We start from the raw sequence: 14,734 nt of genomic DNA on the forward strand, positions 1-14,734 counted from the left end.
TGAAGGTTGGGGGGTTGGCCCCCCCCCCCCCTTTACAAGATGGTGGCAGGAGAGCAAATTGCGAGCCTCTTGCTGGCGTTGTGTTGGGGGAGTGCTTTGAGATCTTCCCCTTCCACAAAATCTTTGATTCCTCGGGTCTGTCCGTCCTTATGTCTCCCCCCGCCCGCCCGATTACTTGGCCTGAGCCCCATTAGTAAAATGGTTGTGAGAGGCTGACTTCATGGTAGCCCTGTTGTAAGGCGGTCTGTTCTAATGTCGGTAGTAGCCCTTTACTGTTCTTTCTTCAAACCCCACCGTGGCAGCGTTGTCCGATGGCTATGAAGTGATCTTAAAGTGAATCTTCTTTTTAAAAGATTTGATCTGAGTCCCCCATTTGCGAATGGGTTGGTGAACATGGGCTGCCTGCATCACGAGTGTGAAAAAAAAAATGACTCCACACCAATACTCCCTCTAAGCAAAAATTCTTACTTTGCAAGCTACTGGCATTAAAGTTGTGAGCCGCTCTGGAGCCATCCTTCCTGAGCTAAGACAAAAATGTCTGAGCTGGAGGCTAAAAAACTGTGAGCTAGCTCACACTAAGGTCACTCACACGCAGAATTAGCCACGCCATAGGTGTGAATGCCGGGCAGATTTTAAGGGCGCGATCAGACGCAACATCTGCCCAGCATCCCAGAGTCATCGGTGGCCCGTTTTGCTCCACCACAGAAGCGGAGTAAAAAGGCACTAGGGAAAGTCCAGTAGCAAACGGTTTGCTACGGGCCAGGGATGGACTTTCCCCTGTGTGATCGAGCTTCCAGGGCCTGTGTGATCGCCCAAATGCAGGTCAAATGCAAGGTTATCCTCCCCCCTGCATTATCTCGCGCGTGTGACCATAACCTAACTCAGCTCCATACATTCTAGAGGTTTTCAGGAGGAGCTTTTCAGATTTTTAATATGGATACATGTGCGCATTCATATATAAATTATATTATATGAAATTGTAATACAGGAGCCAATTAGATCAAGATGGGTCACCCTGTTAGTCTGTCTGTACCAGCGGTGGCTCAAGTGGTTAAGACGCTGAACTGCAGGCTGTGGAAGGTCAGTAGTTCAGCAGTTCAAGACCTGAGTGTGCCGCATGATGGAGTGAGCTCCCATCTCTAGTTCCAGCTCCTGCCAACCTAGCAGTTCGAAAGCAAGACATTGCAAGTAGATAAGGTGAGGCGTATTCTGGCTAAGGCTGATGAAGGGGGATGATGAAATTCAGGGAGACAGAGAAGTTTATACATTTGAAAAACAGTGGGGAGGATGGTGATGGAAGCAGTGGGGAAGGGTGAAGAAGAGGGGAAAGGGAGAGCCAGTGGGAAGACGGGATTTCTGGTTGAAGGTCCCCTTCTTGTTCTCTGTAACAAACCAGGCTGTCTGCAGTGCAGGTATAATTATTTCCCTCATTTTTTCTGGTTTGGTATTGTTTGAAATCCAAATTCCATTGTAACACAGTAATTTATTTTCAAGAACAGCCTGTACGAATTAGTTGTTCCGAATACAGAGGTCAAAGGATGGGTGTGAATGGCTTTATGCTCATTAAGACAAACAGAGCAGAATGTATTTATTCATTTGTATGCTCCCTTCCTGCCAACCTAGCAGTTCGAAAGCGAGAAATTGCAAGTAGATAAATAGGTACACCACTTCAGTGCACCTTGGTGTTTAGTCATGCCGGCCACATGACCACGGAAACGTCTTTGGACAGCACTGGCTCTTCGGCTTTGAAACGGAGATGAGCACCGCAACCCTAGAGTCGGATTCGACTGGCTTTCAAGCAAGGGAACCTTTACCTTTATGCTCCCTTCAGGGCCTAGTAAGGAGCCCCAAGGTGGGACTGTTTCTGATTCTTTGCATTTGGACCAGCAAAGGACCATCCACGTGACAGTTTCCCCCACACTTTTCTCGGCCCCCTCTTGCTTTTTCTTTTTTTAATTGCTTTCTTAAAAATTAACACATCACTGCAGCATTTTTTTAAAAAAATCTCTTAGATGTTCCTTATTACCAGCTTTTATTTTAAAAAATCTGTAGCCCTTTTCTTTGCAAAGATACGGGGATAAATGCATCTCTGCAATGAAAAGAGATCTTTTCTAAAACAACAAAAGCTGGGAATTTAGAGGAATTAGTATTTAGATTATTATAATCTCACAACACCATAAGAGTAAGTCAACTGCTTTTTTAAAACCACTCTGGTAGCAGGGGAAATTGGCAGCCTCCAGTACCTAAGGTAAGGGAAAAGGTGCCCATTTGGGTGGGGCCTGCAAGAATGCACATCCTCTTTCCATGGTACGCAAATCCAATTTCACTGTAAAAAGATCACACCAAACCATTTTTTGGAAAAGACTACAGCAAAGCGAGGGAATGGCCCAGAAAAGGGATGATTCAGGGACAATTTTGTGTGGCTGTTCCAAATAAACCCGCCCTGTTTTGGATGCCAAATTGTAGGAAAACCTCTGAGGAAGCCTGGGTGAGGAAAACCATAAAAACAATTGAAGACACTTAAGGCATCATTCTGGACCTCCCACAAAAATGCTGCTCTGACCTGGATCGCCCAAGATAAGCTTGATCTCATCAGATCTCGGAAGCGAAGCAGGGCTGCCCTCCCAAGGAATACCAGGGGTCGTGAGGCAGAGGCAGGCAATGGCCAACCACCTCTGACGGTCTCTTGCCTGAAAACCCAACGGGGTCGCCATAAGTCGATTGCGACTAGCCGGCAAAACAAAAAATAAAAATGGGAGCATGAAAATGGGGTTGCAGTCTGTAGAGTAAAGGAAGGAGGGTTTAGTGGCTGCTGCCCGTGCCGAAAAATCACAAAAGGGGAAACGAAAACAAAAATCTTGTCTTCGAAGTCCCACTTTAAAATCATTGGCTTGTCCAATGATCTGTCTCGTATGTTTATTTAATTTCCTCTTTTGCTAATAAAACCCAAATACCTACCAGAACAAAAGTAAAACATACTTGCATCACAGTTGTAAGGAAAATTCAGAAATAGAAAAAAATTACAAATACAAAAGTATACTTTTCATCTTCTGTGCTGTTTTACAATAAAGAGAAGCAGCTCTAAGGATCAATCTGTAAATTCAGTTTTGATCTCCAATAATCTGTAAAGGTTTTCATGAAATGGCAGAGACGGGGTTACCTTGTCTATTATCCCTTTAATGAAAACGTTCACTGTGGACATTTTAGCAATTTGTCCTACTTCTTAAATCCATTCTTTAATTGTATCCTCTTTCATATTAATACTTTATCGTATTTACAGTAGTTGATAACTCTGCAATCATTGGTTGATATGTTATGGAAATATGACTCCTTATATACCCTAATATCACTTTATGGTTTTTATGTTGACCTCCCTACAAAGAGCTTTGGAATTATTCTACTCTCCTCCATTTTTATCTGCATTGCCTCCCTATTTATTTGTTCATTTATTGAGCTATATGGTCTTATGGATATTTACATGTGTACAGTCTCAGTTTCAATCCCGATGAAGGGATGTCATGTAGGAAACCTTGCAAGCACTTCCTGTGCCAGGGGAATTGGAGAGCCAGGGCCAGTCAGAGTCAGAAGTAAGCTATCGAAAGGGCAGATTTGTGTCTTCAGATGTTTGTATGATTAAAATTGCTTTTCTGGATGCTTTTCTACTCAATTTGTGTACAATAAAATGGCACAAATCCCCTTCATTACAAGGAAACCAGTCATTGGTCGGTGTCATAAGGTAAGTATTTATTAATTGCTTCTGGGAGATTAGACAGAAAACTTTTGTAAATCAGAAGAGGGTGGATGTTTTTTCACAATGGTATGCCATGTAGGCAGTAAGAGTTTTTGAGGATGTATTTGGATGTATAACTGTGGGATGTAATTGTTGAGGGAAGAATGGTGGAAAAATTTTCAAAAGAAGAGAAGAGATTGCATTTATACCCTACCCTTCACTACCTGAAGGAGTCTCAGAGTGACTTACAATCTCCTTCCCTTCCCCTCCCCACAACAGACGCCCTGTGAGGTAGGTGGGGCTGAGAGAGCTCTTTCGAGGACTGCTCTTGAGAGAACAGCTCTGAACGAATTTTTAACTGACCCAAGGTCACACCAGCAGCTGCATGTGGAGGAGTGGGGAATCAAACCCGGTTCTCCCGGATTAGAGTCCACGCTCCTAACCACTACACCAAACAGGCTCTCAGACTGGGGAGTCAAAATAGGATATATGAAATGCAAGAGAGAAATCTTTTCCTTCTGTCATCTCCCGCACAGGCAGCAGGAAGACATCACAGACCAGATCCAGATTGCTGCTGCTTTGCAGAGGAGTGGAAACGGCCATTCTGCCTAAGGCTCAGGCTGAGAAGATGAGCAAGAAACACCTCAGCCCCCCCTTTCACGGTCACTGGAACCTTTCAGCTGGTGCAAGATGTCAAAGCATGGTAGGCTGTGAACATTTCTTCCCTTTTCCCATGTGACACATTGCTTCATACAGGAGAATATAAAATTTCTGAGCACATGGCCACGTTTCACCGACGAGTTCCCCTGCTGGACATCTGCAAGGCGGCAACCTGGTTGACAGAGGACACATTAGTGAAGCACTACGCTTTTTAGACCTTCAGGTGAGGAAAGAAGCAGATGTAGGCAAGGCTATTCCACAGGCCCAGCAGGAACTCATTAGCATAATAGGCCACACCCCTGACAGCACAGCTTATTAGCACATTAGGCCACACCCCACATGTTACCAGAAGTGTGGTCATCCAACCACACCCACCTTTTGCTTCTTCTTCTGTTTACTTTGTTGTCAAAACCCTGGGCTTTTTTTGTAGCAGGAACTTCTTTGCATGTTAGGCCACACACCCCTAATGTAGCCAATCCTAATAAGTGTCTGCTGTTAGGTGTGGCCTATTATGCTAATGAGTTCCTGCTGGGTGTGGCCAACTCAGGAGCCAGCCGGAACTCCGTTCCTGTGTGTTCCTGCCCAAAAATAGCCCTGGTTCCATTACAGGTAAGTGCAACTGTGTTTTTTGTAGGTCTTACTGACCGGAAACCTTGTCTTGGAGTTTGGAATCCTATTGGACTCAGTCTTTTTGGTAACATTTGGATCTGAAGCCTGCTGAATGGCCTTGGGCCAGTCACAGTTCTCTCAGAACCCTCTCACCCTCACCTACCTCACAGGGTGTCTGTTGTGAGGAGTGGAAGGGGAAGGTGTAAAAGCGGGGTGTAAAAACCAACGTCGATGCTGCTGCTTCTTCTTCTTGTAAATGTGCTTCATGAGACTTAGAGCTTTGTTATTTTTATTCTCACTGTTCTCTGTTCTTTTATTGACCTGCACAATTTAAAAATGAAACACTTATCTTTTTGTGGCGTTCTTGAATTCAAGAGGCTTCGATCTGAATGCAGTACTTTAGCCCTCATTGGCTACAGCTACCAAATTAATTGTTCTGTGAAACTCACCTTGTAAGTGTCCTACCTTGCAAGGGTGGCTTTTTGTTTTAGTCCCAGGAGGGCTGGAGACTTTGTCCCTTGGTCTCTGGTTGTCTGGAAAGAGGGTGGTGGTAGTACTACCCTGGGTTCTGAGAACTCACACTTCAGCCTTTTCGGATTTGTCTCGCATGTCCTTCCCCCTTCCAAGTGATCCTGGTTCGGGGTCCCTTGATATGGACTTTCCTGCTGATAGTGACTGCTTCCTTCTTCTTCCAGGGCCCTGTGTCCTTCAAGGAGGTGGCTGTGTATTTCACTGCGGAAGAGTGGGCTCTGCTGGATCCCAGGCAAAGAGGTCTTTACAAGGAAGTCATGCTGGAGAATTTTGGGAACGTGGCCTCTATGGGTAAGCAAATAATTGGCTGACGTGTGGATGATCCGTGGTTATTTTGTCAGCGTCTTGAGATTTCCCTGGTAGATATCCATATCTGATTGTGATCATTCTTTCTCCAAATTTCAATTTCTTGAGTTCCCTGTATGATGTAAAGACAGTTTTCCTGAGGTATATATGTAAGAATTTTCTACTTAACTTTGTGAATGTTGGGCTTATACTTTGTGAATGCCCTAGGGTTAAGTTCAGACTGCCCTTATAGGTAGTCAGGTCAAAATAAAACAGCCAGCCTTCCATCCGTGAAGGCACCCAGATTCATCTCTTTGGTAAATTTACATGAAGAGGGGTTTATGGGGAGGAGGAGAATCGTAGAATCACAGAGTTGGAAGGGGCCATACAGGCTATCTAGTCTTAACGCAAGATCTTGCTTAACGCAAGATCAGCCTAGAGCATCCCTGACAAGTGTTTGTCCAGCCCAGGAAGGGATGGCTCCAGAGCAAACTAATTTATGCAGCAGCCAAATCACCTGCTCACAACTTTAATGCCTGGAGCTCAGAAAGTAGAATTTTTGCTCACAAGACTCCACAGCTTAGAGGGAACATTGACCCAGATTCATCTCTTTGGTAAATTTACGTGAAGAGGGGTTTATGGGGAGGAGGAGAATCGTAGAATCACAGAGTTGGAAGGGGCCATACAGGCTATCTAGTCCAACCCCTTGCTCAACGCAAGATCAGACTAGAGCATCCCTGACAAGTGTTTGTCCAGCCCCTGCTTAAAGTTAGACTGCCAGTGAGGGGGAGCTCACCACCTCCCTAAGAAGCTAATTCCACTGTTGGACAACTCCTACTGTAAAAAAGTTTTCCCTAATATCCAGCCGGCAGCTTCCCGCTCTTAATTTAAACCCATCATTGTGAGTCCTATCCCCTGCTGCCAACAGAAACAGCTCTCTGCCCTCCTCTAAGTGACAGAGAGCAATCCTGTCTCCACTCAACCTCCTTTTCTCCAGACTGAACACTCCAGACTGAAGCAGGCATTCTTCTGGAAAGGAGTAGCCATTTCCTAAACTGTGGCAGGAACACTTGAGAAACAAGGAGACATTTGAGCCTGTGGGCACATTTGGAACTCTGACACGTGGTGATGGGCACAACCACAGAATGGCTGCCAAAAGAGGTCGAGCCAACCACAAAATGTCATAGAGCTCTAGGAGTAAATCTTCAACATTTCAGGCAGAAGCTGTGCTTAACATGAAGCCTTTAAAAATGAACATATTGTTTTAAAATATTTTCTTGCATACGCACAGCTTGCCTTCAGCTATGCAGTGATGATCCTTGTGCTGTTGGAGACCTCTGTACTTGAAATGTTGTGAGGACTCTGAAGCAGGTACACACAGATACCTGGTCTGAAGACACATAGCTAGCCAGATGGAGAACATAAACCAAAGAGGCTCAGAGCCAAGAAAACAAATCTGGAATCATATTTCTGCCTATATTTTCAACATCACAGAGATGACTTTTAGACCTAGGGAAACAGAAATGCGTTTATACCTCTTTATTTTTTATTACCTTCAGGTGCTTATAGGTTTTTTTTAAATTGTTCATTTGCTTGCTGTATTGATCACTTTTATTCTTTAAAAAATTGTTTTTATGGAAAGTGTGACTGTAGGCTATCAGACTATCAGAATGCAGTTCTGTTGCTGTAACCGCTGGTTATCTACCGCAACTGTTGGTAGCAGTGGAGAGTAAACTCTGTTCATGAAAGGGAGTAACTATGATACGAATGGAAAGGTCAGCTTTACATTGTAGACTAATAAATTGAGATTGGGGCCAACTGAGAAATCCCTCATTCCCTGTGGTAAAAAGCATGGGCCCACAGGGTCATCTTACCACACCCTCAAGAATGCATTATTGTAAAGCCAGGCAGTTTGCAATGTTAACAGTTTCACAGACGTGTCTGGTCAGTTTGTGTTGCTTTTCCTCCAAGAAGGATCTTGGACCTGCAAACCTGGCCTCATCTCCTGGCTGGAGGAAGTGGATGAGATGTTTGTCCAGGACACCAAGGAAATGGAGAGCTCGACAGGTACTTCCTTGGGTGTGTGGATGGATCCTTAAGTGTGAGAACTATCATTCTGCCGTCATTCCACACACATTATATTGATCAATCTGCCTCTGGAACTTCATGTTATTGCCATGTCTGAACGTAAAAACTGACACAAATCCATATTCCATATAGGTTGTGTTCAGACTAGCAGTTTGGCCCGATATAGGGACATTTTACAAACGGATTAAATGGGCACGATCACACAGCCACATCTGTCAGGCGTTCCCCAAGCATACACACCCCGTCAGAGGACGACTTGGAGCCGGGTTAAAAATGTTTCACCGCACATTCATTGCGCATGGCCGGATGTCTGAACACGGGGGAGGGCACACAGAACGGATTTGGCAGTGTGAACCTGCAGATCTGTTCTGCCGCTATGGAGGCAGTTTTTAAAAAGAATTGCCTATGCGTGCATGCGTATGCATGCGCACTACGCAAACACATGGTTTGGGGATTTTTTTTTGCCGTTTGCTCCGTGGGTAACCCACAGCAGGGTGTGCTGTGTGGCTGATATATCCCACTACACTTTAACCCGGTTCAGAGGCGGCACCATATCGCACCAAGCCGCCAGTGTGATCACAGCCATAGTGTTGGCTGGGATTGTAGGCTGCATCTTATTTAAGCCAACACAGAAATGTTTTCTCATTCCTTAGATGTTCTTTCTTTATGGATGAGACTTCATTTTTCTGTCTCCAAAAGAAAAAAAACGTGAGAAAGGTGAGGGTGGGTAATTATAACCAGGATGGTTTTGTATCAGAAGAAATGCTAGTGTGTTCCCTGGAAGGATCTCGAGAGAGTCTGTGCTTAAATATTAATAATTAATTCATGTGACTATTCTCCCATATAAATCTTTCTCACATGGTTCACCAGGAAAATTAAACTTTCTTTTCTTAAGATCAGAGGCCACTGGTTCAGAGTTAGTTCCTGTATCCGTAATGCATTTTGTTATAGAGCCCTGGAGAAATGTCACTTTATACTTTTCATTCCCTCTGATTCAGAGCGCTTACACTGATAGGCCTTTAAATCCTGATGATTGATGTGATCGTTCTCCCAAGTAAATCTTTCCAACACTGTTTGCTGGGGGGTAGTTCTTGTGGGGGGGGACGGGGACTTCTTTTCCTGAATGTTGGATTATGGCCTTGAGGCAGTCCCATTGTAATATTAAAGATTTGACATTTGGAAAGCTGCAGACAGCCCTGCCTGTTTTCTAGAGCAGTGGCTTTCAACCTCTCATGACCTCAGACTCACATTCAACTCCTGTGTGGACCCCATAGAGTCAGGACAGGAAAAGGAGGACTTAAGACCTTCGGGGGAGGGGCAGCTTCTGCTTTGCAGTGTTTTCCTATACAGAAAGGATTTCTGTCTCGTAAAATAAATGAAACCCTAATATAAGTTATTTTCTTGTCACTGGATAAAAGGTTTAGCTAGCTGGGTTCTGAGACCTGGAAAGCGACTACAGGAAGTAATCCCCCGACCCCTGCCAGCTCTGCTCCCTTTCCTTTCCCCTTAAAAAAATCTTTTGGCTAAAATTTAGAGGTTGGAGAGCTTTCTCCAGACCTATTGGAGGAAGAATAATTCTTTAATACCTCTTTTGTTTTTATGTGATTTATAGTTTACAGCTCTCTTACTAGGCTTCTCACTTTATTCCAGGAGGAGAACAAGGGGAATCAAGTCTGGTGGTGGACATGGATGTGAACGGAGACATGGATCTGGAGGTAGAAAAAAAAATGGGAAATCTAGAGATCTCAACGAAGGAGAGAAAGAGGAAAGAAGCAAACCAGAAGCTAACTAAGGAATCATTTGCCTTTCTGGGCAGGGATCTACATGAAATTGCAGTTGAAGAGAAAACAGAGAAAAAGGAACAAGGGAATTGTCACACTCTGGGTGAGAAAAGGGCTATCTACAAATCTAGCCTTAAGAGACAACAGAGAACTCAAACAGGAGAGAAACCATACAAATGCCTGGAGTGTGGAAAGACCTTCAGTCGGATTGCAAACCTGATTTCCCACCAAAGGATTCACACAGGGGAGAAACCATATGAATGTCTAGAGTGCGGGAAGAGCTATAGTCACATTAATAGCCTTACTTCTCACCAAAGGATTCACACAGGGGAAAAACCATATAAATGCTTGCAGTGTGGAAAGAGCTTCAGTGAGAGTGCAAACCTTATTTCACATCAGAGAATTCACACTGGGGAGAAACCATATAAATGCTTGGAATGTGGGAAGAGTTTCAGTTGGGGTGCAAACCTTGCTTCACACCAAAGGATTCACACGGGGGAAAAACCATATAAATGCTTGGAATGTGGGAAGAGCTTCAGACAGAGTACACACCTTACTTCACATCAAAGAGTTCACACAGGTGAAAAATCTTACGAATGCTTGGAATGTGGAAAGAGTTTCAGTTCTAGTGCAAACCTTACTTCCCATCAAAGGATTCACACAGTGGGGAAACCATATAAATGCTTGCATTGTGGGAAGAGCTTCAGACACAGTGCACATCTTACATCACATCAAAAGTTTCACATAGAAGAGAAATCATACAAATGCTTGGCATGTGGAAAGAGTTTCAGTTGCAGTGCAAACCTTACTTCTCATCAAATGATTCATACAGGGGAGAAACCATATACATGCTTGGAATGTGGGAAAAGCTTCAGACACAGTGCACACTTTATGTCACATCAAACTACAGTTCACATAGGGGAGAAATACAAATGCTTGGAATGTGGAAAGAGTTTCAGTTGCAGTGCAAACCTTACTTCTCATCAAATGATTCATACAGGGGAGAAACCATATACATGCTTGCAATGTGGGAAGAGCTTCAGTCAAAGAGCACACCTTACTTCCCATGAAACCATTCACACTGGGGAGAGGCCATATAAATGCTTAGAGTGTGGAAAGAGCTTCAATAGAAGTTCAAATCTCCATTCTCATCAAAGTATTCACACAGGTGAGAAACCATATAAATGCTTAGAGTGTGGAAAGAGCTTTAATAAGAGTGCAAACCTTATTTCTCATCAAATGATTCATACAGGGGAGAAACCATACAAATGCTTGGAATGTGGAAACAGTTTCAAGTGGAGTACACACCTTACTTATCATCAAAGTATTCACACAGGGAAGAAACCCTATATATGCTTAGAGTGTGGGAAAAGCTTTACTCAGAGAACAAACCTTACTTACCACAAAAGGATTCACACTGGGGAGAAACCATATGAATGCTTGGAGTGTGGAAAGAGCTTCCGAACAAATACAGACCTTACTTCTCACCAAAGGATTCACACTGGAGAGAAACCATATAAATGCTCAGAGTGTGGAAAGAGCTTCAGAAGGAATACAGACCTTACTTCTCACCAAAGGATCCACAGCGGGGAGAAACCATATACATGTTTGCAGTGTGGGAAGAGCTTCAATCGGAGATTTGGCCTCACTTCCCACCAAAGGATTCACATTGTGGAGAAACCCTGTGAATGAAGCTAATCCCAATCAGAGTTTTCATATCTACTATCCTATCTGACATTCTTACATTGGAAAAGCTGTATTACTGTCATTGTAAAAAAGGCTTGTGCCTGAGTGCTTTCCTGGAGAAATGCATAAGAGATTGATAGAAATTTGAAACAGAAGAAAACCGATATTGACAGGTAAAGTGTTTAAATAGATTCCTGTTTAGACTCAAAATATAACTAGGGATGGTGTTTTTTGCTGTTTTCATAAATCCCCCTTTTATATGATCACAGCCACATTATGCTAAGTATTTATGTTTGTATCCAATTTTTTATAATTTCCTCTCATTGGGATTATGCCAACAGCAAGGCCAAATGCAAAAAACAGCTGCTAGAATTTTGGCCAACCTGTCATGGAAACTAGAACTGAGGATAGGTTGAGGTAAGTCTTGTATGTAATATTAATGAATTGATGAACTGTTTTAACTTATCTGGTCTTTCCCCTCTTCCTATAAAGTTATGTATGATTCTGTAGCAATCCAAGAGTTATAGTGGGTACAAATATTGGCAGTTTAGGGAAGAAAAAACATATTTGGAAAGATCAGCATTTTCACTGCTTTGAATTTGGTAGTTTCATCATTTTAAAGCTGAAATTTTATAACATTCCTAGCTGTTTCCTAATGATTTAATCTCCCATCCAGTTCATTTTTCAATAAATCAGTTTTTGTTAATGTATTATTAATATAATATAATGAAAAGTATTATATTTTGTTGAAGAATTAGTTTGCCCACTTGCCCAATCTGCTGGTCCTTTTGGGCGCGCATACAGAGCGCACCTGGAAGCTTTGTTAAAACTGTTCTCGCCATCATGTATTGTATTAATCAGGTTTCATAGGCTTGGAAATTATTCTTAACGGTTGTACTGCCTGTTGTGACCCACCCGGAGCCCACTTGAGGGGGAGGGCAGGATAGAAATTTAATAAATATTGCAACAAATGCTTACAGCTCTCTGTAGTATTGACATAGTTGTTGTTGTTCCATCTAATTTAGATTTTTTCTAGTGCTGTGTAGACATTGAAATAATAACAAACGAAGAAGAAACTTAGGGAAAAACAAGAAAAGGAAAGGTGGAAAAGGAAAAAGGATAGAGCCTCATCCACAGGCCCGCTGCTTCTGTTCCTGCTAAGAACTCTTACCCTTTAAATAGCACCCTTCATGTGCCATGGCCACTGGCCATTCTTCAAAGTTTATAGCTTAGGTAGCAGCTCATTTTGGTCTGGGCAGGTCTCATCTTGATAATAAAACACAACTGAGTTAATTGGAGGTAAAATATGAGGTCTTAGACTGTAGAAGTAGATGCCATATTTTGAAGTTAAGAGAAGCGAAAGAAGCACCCTCTTGTCTGAAGAAAAATGTTCATCTATCTTGGGTCCGGATTTCACAGCATATCTTCATAGAGTGTGCTCAACAAGTAAAACTTTGCAAATCTATTGAGTTATTATTTTCATTTGTAGTCCGCCTTTCTCACTGGAACTCAAGGCATATTTCAAAGTATAACTTTTCAGTCAGGTAGCAAAGACATCAAAATATAGTAATTTCAGTCAATGAGTAAGTGGATTACAAGCAGGGCTATTTTTGGGCAGGAACGCACAGGAACGGAGTTCCGGCTGGCTCCCAAGTTGGCCACGTCCAGCAGGAACTCATTAGCATAATAGGCCACACCCAACAGCAGGAACTCATTAGGATTGGCTACATTAGGGGTGTGTGGCCTAACATGCAAAGGAGTTCCTGCTACAAAAAAAGCCCTGGGTTTGGACAACAAACAAGGTAAATAACAAGCAAACAGAATAACAAGCAAAAGGTGGGTGTGGCTGGATAACCACACTTCTGGTAACATAGGGGTGTGGCCTAATGTGCTAATAAGCTGTGCTGTCAGGGGTGTGGCCCAACATGCTAATGAGTTCCTGCTGTTGGGTGTGGCCTATTATGCTAATTAGTTCCTGCTGGGCTTTTTCTACAAAAAGAGCCCTGATTACAAGATATGATAACATTTGAATCTAACAGCAGAGTTTTGCAGTAAAACAAAATATTGCATTTGGGCTGGGACTTTATAATGAGAAGAACAAGAACAGTGCAAGCAAATGTATCTATTTAAGACAACAAGACCATCAGTGTTGGGAAAACTTTATCCCTAATATGAGTCAATTCCAGACCTGATCCATTATGCTGCCGCTTTGCTCCCTTTACGAGAATGCCCTCCTGACCAATTCTGTTTCCCACATTTTGCAAAATGTGGGGGCCTTCCTAAGAGCCTCAGGTAGACTATTCCATGATATAGAAGCTACCGCAGAGAATGTGTATGAATGGGCAGTTGCCAGTTTTACCTGTTTGCAGTTTGGGACTTTGAGGGGGCTTTGCCGAGATGAGTGGAGATGTCACAACTCACAACAGAACACAAGAAGAGAAGTGGTCCTGCAGGTATTTGATTCCAATGCTTTTAAGGGCTTTGTGGTGGTAACTAGAACCATTCATTAAATCCCATAATTGTTCAGTAACCAGTGGACTGTCTGCAGAAAGGGAGTGAGATGCAGATTCCACTGGGGGGTTGGGCAGCCAGATCCAGGTTAGAACATAAGAACATAAAGAGAAGCCAATGTTGGATCAGGCCAATGGCCCATCCAGTCCAACACTCTTGTCACAAAGTGGGCAAGAATACCAGGTGCCATCAGGAGGTCCAGCAGTGGGGCTGGGGGGTTGGCAAACTCCTTGAGCCTGGGGAGGACAGGGATCTCGGTGGGTTACAATGCCACAGAGTCCACCCTCCTTCTAAAGCACCCATCTTCTCCAGGGGACCTGATCTCCGTAGACTGGAGATGAGCTGTAATTCTGGGGGATCTCCAGGTCCTACCTGGTGGCTGGGGTACCTCCCTCAGTTCGTGTGGAGCAGCAGTGAGGCCCCCCTGCTTGTCCAGTATCCCACATGAGTCTGGGCCTAGGACATGCCCCAGAAATCTCTGCAGCAGCCTGGAGTTTTGTGGCAGATGCATAAATGTGGGAAAGGTTTCTGAAGGTAGAAAGTTTTTTGTGTGTTAAACCACAGCAGCAAAATCGGACCGTTAGGATGTTGATTTCTCACATGAAAGATTCGTACCCACCGCTAGATGGCACCACCATTCATGTTTGCTTTATAAGGGGGGGGGGGGGGGCAGGGAGAAAGCGGGGGAGGGGGGAATCCAGACAACCACATACTGTTAAAAATCAGGACAAGATCCCATCCAAAAGGGTTAATGTTTCTCAAAGAAATCGACAGCTCTGTGATCTCTGCTTATCAACCATTTTAATAATTTTATTTAAATGATATTTATATCCCACCCCGCTCCCGCAACGTG

General features: G+C 43.5%; 1 protein-coding gene across 1 annotated transcript in view; it reads left to right on the top strand.

Moving 5' to 3' along the window:
* Nucleotides 1-14,734, top strand: part of LOC107116277 (zinc finger protein 850-like) — a 48,385-nt gene that overhangs the window by 5,204 nt on the left and 28,447 nt on the right. The window contains exons 2-3 of the mRNA XM_015418174.1: nucleotides 9,845-10,196; nucleotides 10,701-11,299. Of these exons, the coding sequence (XP_015273660.1) occupies nucleotides 9,845-10,196; nucleotides 10,701-11,299 (951 nt within the window). The remainder of the gene's footprint in view (nucleotides 1-9,844; nucleotides 10,197-10,700; nucleotides 11,300-14,734) is intronic.

This window comes from Gekko japonicus, unplaced genomic scaffold (genome assembly GCF_001447785.1).
Source record: "Gekko japonicus isolate JY-2015 unplaced genomic scaffold, Gekko_japonicus_V1.1 scaffold1933, whole genome shotgun sequence".
Taxonomy (NCBI): domain Eukaryota; kingdom Metazoa; phylum Chordata; class Lepidosauria; order Squamata; family Gekkonidae; genus Gekko; species Gekko japonicus.